Here is a 6,044-nt window from a genome sequence, read left to right as displayed (position 1 = left end):
AATAATAGGATCTAGCTCATAGGCACAGGGAATGGTTTTAGGTGAAGGCTCTACCTTTTTAACGCTATGTTGGCTATCCATAAAAATGGAAAGGTTTGGCAAAGGAAACAGGAAAAGATTGGGGTCGATTTGAGTGAAGCAAGTACCTTTCGGGGCCAGATGGTAGATTTCTCAATGTGATTTATAATACAGAAAGCCTGAGTTTAGAGAACCTCTGTGATTTTATCTCAATTTTAACATATCTAAATATTCTATTAAACATCTTTTGCTGAAGAATGGTATAATCGAGTAATGCAACTAGTCAGTATCTGAGTCAATGCAGAAAAAAATATTAAAACATATACTATACACAGATGCTATCATTGTGGCAACTTCTACCACAATAACCTCTTATCCACAAAGATTCATTAAGAAAATCAAATATAAATAGAATGTATTTAATTATAAATGTATATTTTAATTATTACATATTACTATATAGAAAATAAAACAGGGGGGCATATTAAGTAAGAGCAAGTTTTAGGCTTGAGTTCACAGAACAGAAAACTCATACTCACTTGGGTATTACTATTGGAACACATAAGTATTTCCAAAAAACAGAGAAATATTGGTTATCTTTCTTTTTCAACTGTTTCATTGGGAAGAATCTTTTTCAGGTGATAAAACTTACAAGCTAAATTAAAATGCACTCTACTCTTCATTGGCAAGCCACACCAGCAAGAATAATGTGACCAGAGAACTTGGAAGTTTTTGATTTATAACTATACCATTCTCTACTTATAAGGCTGCAGTCTAGGAGGCAGAGCAATGAATCATTACAATTGTCTCTCTGGGAAATGTCAAAAGATTAAGTAAGCGCAGAAGAAGAGAGAAAAAGAAAGAACACACATTTCTGTCCGAAAAATGCTCCTCAATTAATGGGAAGATATCACTAAAACATAAATGTAGTGCTAAAGAAATAATAATTAAATTTTTTAAATCTTCAAGTAAGACAAGTACTAAACCATAATGCTTAAACTTCCTAGGTGCAAAAGGCAGATCATCCTCCAGAGCTCTGACAACTAAATTATTCCTTATTCAAGTATCGCAGTGACCTAGCCCTAAATACTAAGAGTTTGAAAAAGCAAATTTAAGCTGAGGAAATGAATTAGAAATTTGAACCAATCATGAATGGATCCAGCTTTTTTAAAAAAGAACACATATAATTTAATTGATACTTTGCCAATACAAAAATAAGCATCCACAGAACGTTTATTTACTGTTTAAATTACTCCATATTTTCATATACCATGAACAGAAAATATATTTTACCCCACACATAATAAGAGCAAACAAGTGCAATCTTTCAAACATTAAAATTCATAATCAAATATGTACAACACATAAATAAACTTATGCCTCTAACAGTTAGCTTTAACAAAACCAAACCAAACCAAAACCATATATTGCCCAAAGTCACTGATTTACTTAAAATTCTACGTATGGTTACACAGCTCAATCATAACAACTTGAATCTTTACTATACTGCACAAATTTAGATTGGTAAATATTTTTTTAAAAATAGAAGGGAACAATAAGAAATACCAAAATGGTTATAAAGAGTTTTCCAAACATTGGAAATAATATACAAAAATTAATTAGTTGGGAGAAAACATATTAAATGGATCCACAGGGTAACTGGTATTACACTGGTATAGCTTAAGGAAAGGAAACTGGTGAATGTTTGGATTGGAAAGAAAATTTGGCCTTTTTATAAAAAGAAGCATTGACAATGACAAAACCCTATGATGGAGCCTACAACAACTCTGTGAGACAAAGTGTACAGAGATTTAGGCTGTAGACCTGAAAACCACAGTTAGGAAGAAGAATCATCTCAGGAAACAGACAACATCAGAACACGAACACACATAAATTAAGGGCATACTGTTTATCACTCCACATCATTGCACATATGATAAGAAAACAATACTGCAGTCCTTCTTGAATAAGAAAGTTTTCAATGAAGTAGGAAGTTCCATGAGGAATACAGGTGTAGACAATCTTATTACCACAAATTTAGTAAATATCAAAACACTCAGTGGTGTCATTAAGCTAATTAAATTACCTATATTTTTTACTGGAAGGGTAATTATTTTTCCCTGCCTTCATATGTTAACTTAAAATCATTTATAAATGGAAATATAGATTCAGTAGAAAAGACTTTTCACATGCAGTCCTATACAATGCACTCTGCTTCATCAACTTTTTTTCAGTATTTCACAGTGAATATGTACATTTCCAGTATATACAATCACATATGTTCAACAGATGTCAGTGAGCTGTCCTCTTGCCACACGTTTCTTAATTTGCATATACATTTATGTCTCCAGATAGATGCTTTTCTCCTCTAGGCAGACACACAGTTAGCCTGAAGAGTTTAAGTTTTTTAGGATTTTAGGAATCTAATGTCTTGATTTATCTTGAATGGATGATAAGATGAGGAGTCCACAAAAAAATGCAGCTATACATGCCAATCTTTTCAATAGAGATGAGTTATCTTTGGGAATAATAATCTGTGTAAGATCATTAGTGATCTGAGAAATTTCGTGTGCCACACAAACAAATATGAAAGTGCTGACAATGATGTTGAGCATAGGGTTTCCAGGTATGAGTACCAAGATACCCCTTGTATCCGCTGCCAGCCATATGTGATATTGGCAAATAAATAGCTGGAAAGAAAAATATTTGAAGTTAGATATGCAGAGAGGGTCCATGAATATATCACAGTTTTTCCTAATTTAAACATTTGATAGCATAATTATGTTAGAAAGCTTTTCCAAAACCATTTAATTCTGTTTCACTATTGGCCCTGAAAAGTCTACTTGCAGCCCACTCTCCAGAACTCCTACTTGCTGAAGCACTGCTTCAAAGGCCCCAAGAAATGAACCATACGAAACTTCTAACTTTAAAACATTTCTTTGCATGACATAGAAGATGGCTGACAATGATATCTGCACTCTGGTATTGAGATGCCAAATAAAGAATTACTCTGTGTGTCTCTCTATACATATATGTACTGTATATATTTGTGAATATATTTATGTATGTGTGTATATGAATGGGAAATGGCATAGTTTTTAAGATGTCCTCATGTTTGCTCTGCATGGCCAGACCAATGTCTTGAACTGTATTCACATATTTCTAAAGAAAGTGTATTTCAACTTCTAGTGGTATACACATTAGATGACACCATTACTACTTTTTCTTTTGGTGAGGAAGACTGTCCCTGAGCTAACATCTGTACCAATCTTCCTCTATTTTGTAGGCAGGATGCCGCCACAGCATGGCTTGATGAGTGGTATGTAGGTCTGCACCTGGGATCTGAACCCATGAACCCTGGGTGGCTGAAGCAGAGCATGTGAACTTAACCACCATGCCACTGGGCTGGCACCACACCACTACCACATTTGATTGTGACTACAAATGTGGTTCTTTTATCACATTAATTCAAAATATCAAAAAGTAGGATAATGCTTAAGCTACTTCAACAAATACGAGAACTATAAAATTTCCACATTTTTAATAAAAATACCAAATTGTAAATTCATTCAATTAAAGTTAATAAAACCTCTCATGCTCCAAAGATTAAGAGGCTGACGAAATAAACATACTTTTGTCTACTGAATGACTTGGTAAATCATTCATGATCAAGAACTGTAAATTCTGTACAATTTCTCATAAATGAGACAAAAAATAATAGAACATTTATTTAACAATTCAAAGAGAAATTTATTTTCCCTATTTTAAAGACAACTTAATAAATCTTATACTCTAAAATGTATCTTTTATGATTACAATATGAATTCTACTGTTTTAAAATGTTCTGTTTCGAATAAAGTTCAGAATTCTCAGAATATATTTCAAAACCTACTTTTAAACTGATTTTGTAAATAATTTCATATTAGGTATTGCATGTAAAATGTAAAGAGTTTAAAAATTTTCTCCAAATTTCCAACCATGAGGGTGAATTTTATTATAAGCATAAATAAACTAAATTCCAGTAATGTAATATTTAATTTACAGATAAATAACAAATCAAAATCCCCTCAACTTGATTTCTTTCTCTTCATAAATTTCATTTATACCTGTTTACCTTTTTTCTCTCTTGACCTCAGCATCTAGGTTGTGCTTGAAAGCTTAAGGTAATATAAAGAGTATTTGAAAGTCATCTGTGTCTAGTCATTTTAATAAGGCTTTTGAAAACATTCTATAATACTTTACCGCTGTTGAAAGTTTTGAGTTTTTTTCCCTATAAGTCAATAAATAACATAGCTTTGGCTTAAAAAAAAGTATGTCCGATTTACACACCCGTACATATATACTTACACACATGCATATAACACTTGGCTGTGTAAGACAGAGCAAAATATTAAGGTACCAACCTCTAAGGAAATTTTTCCAAACCAAGCAAAAAATGTACTGTAAACTGAACGGGCACAACCAGGGATATTCCTTATTAGGATGAAGGCTAAAATCTAAAAAGAAAACCACAAAGACAAATATTAATAATCTGTTTATTAAAAACATTTTGCTTTCCTTCAAGTGATAACTTTCTTCTTTATGTTCTTGAACTTGATACATACACAATGGTTTTTCTCAATAGATAATGTATGAGCAAGTTATTTCTTGAGTCTACCTAAAGTGGATCTCTCAACATGGGGTCTATATATTGCATCCTAGTGCAGATTTTATATTTTAGGTAGTACATGGCTGAACAGTTTTATTTTATGTATACTGGAAAAAATATAAACCCACCTTGAGGCCCTTTGTGTAGAAAAAAATGATACCACATTTATGTGGTAAAATTCATAAAATCCCACGATACAATTTTGCTTCTTTCATAAAGCATTTGCCTGGTTGGCAGCCACTCTCCCTCTTTTTGCTCTCTTCAAAAGCCTCCTTCCACTGACAGCCATGTAAACATAGGAAATGGCATGACATCTGTTGCCAATCTTCCTCTTTTTTTTTGCTTGAGGAAGACTGTCAATCTTCCTCAATTTTCTAAGTGGGATGACACCACAGCACGGCTTGATAAGTGGTGTGTAAGTCTGCATCTGGGATCCGAACCTTCGAACTCTGGGCTGCCAAAGTGGAGTGTGCAAACTTAACCACTATGCCACTGGGCTGGCCCCTGGCATGACTTTTAAGATGTCCTCATATTTGCTCTGCATGGCCAGGCAAACAATGTCTTGAACTGTATTCACATGTAATATATTTTTCCCTCCGGATCTTTTCTCCCCCAGAAGAATCTTCAGCTTTTGGGCTCCTGGCCTCCACCTCTCTCCCCCATCCTTTTGTAACAGGTGCAACAATCTTGAATTTTCTAAACCTCCAATTCAGGGCTACATCCACTAACCAGTTTATGAAGCAAAGAACTCTCCTCAGAATCCACTCTCCGTATAAAGAACCAAGAAATTGTAAAGAAAAAAGTATTTCCACTTTTACAAATACCTTTCAAAAACTTTCTCTCATAAAAGGATTGAAAAATCTATTTATGCTTCACAGAAAAACCCCATATTCAGTGTTGATCGCACTGGGCATTTTGTCAAAGGCTCTAGGAAGAGGTCTCTGGGATGCATAAAAGATGAGGAAACAGGAGATAGGTGGATAACTCTATCATTGGGAAAAAGGAACCAAAGTGAATGACTCAGGTAAATTAAGTGGAGTGATCCTCATGGGCAATAGCATCAAAGAGACTCAAGTCTGAATCTGGCCTTTGCCTTGTATTAGTTCTGGGACTTTTGGCAGGGAACTTGACTCCTTTAGGTCTGTTTCCTCATCCACACAAATGGGGATAAGATTTACTTTGAAAGGTTGATGTGAACGTTAAATGAGACAACACATAGGTACATATAGACGCTGTGAGTCATTTAAAGAAACACATTAGGTAATTAATAGTACAGGAAGTATACATAAATGGTAAAAATCATTAAGGTGAGACCTAAATCAAGCCCTTAAACATAAAACTATTTAATGAGTTATTATAATTAAAGTATTGCATAAAC

At 33.8% G+C, this 6,044-nt stretch overlaps 1 protein-coding gene across 5 annotated transcripts in view; it reads right to left on the bottom strand.

Moving 5' to 3' along the window:
- Positions 1-436: 436 nt before the first annotated feature.
- CASD1 (CAS1 domain containing 1) overlaps positions 437-6,044 on the bottom strand; it is a 46,781-nt gene continuing 41,173 nt past the window's right edge. For all 5 annotated transcript variants that reach the window (XR_001399977.3, XM_014853354.3, XM_044767183.2 and 2 more), the window contains 2 exons: positions 4,422-4,514; positions 437-2,708 (listed from right to left, as the gene is read on the bottom strand). Coding sequence is in view for 4 of the 5 variants with exons in the window: in XM_014853354.3 (XP_014708840.1) it covers positions 2,442-2,708; positions 4,422-4,514 (360 nt within the window). In the remaining variant the exon portion in view is untranslated. The remainder of the gene's footprint in view (positions 2,709-4,421; positions 4,515-6,044) is intronic.

This window comes from Equus asinus, chromosome 1 (genome assembly GCF_041296235.1).
Source record: "Equus asinus isolate D_3611 breed Donkey chromosome 1, EquAss-T2T_v2, whole genome shotgun sequence".
In the NCBI taxonomy this organism is placed as follows: Eukaryota; Metazoa; Chordata; class Mammalia; order Perissodactyla; family Equidae; genus Equus; species Equus asinus.
This window is presented reverse-complemented; position numbering and strand designations above follow the sequence as displayed.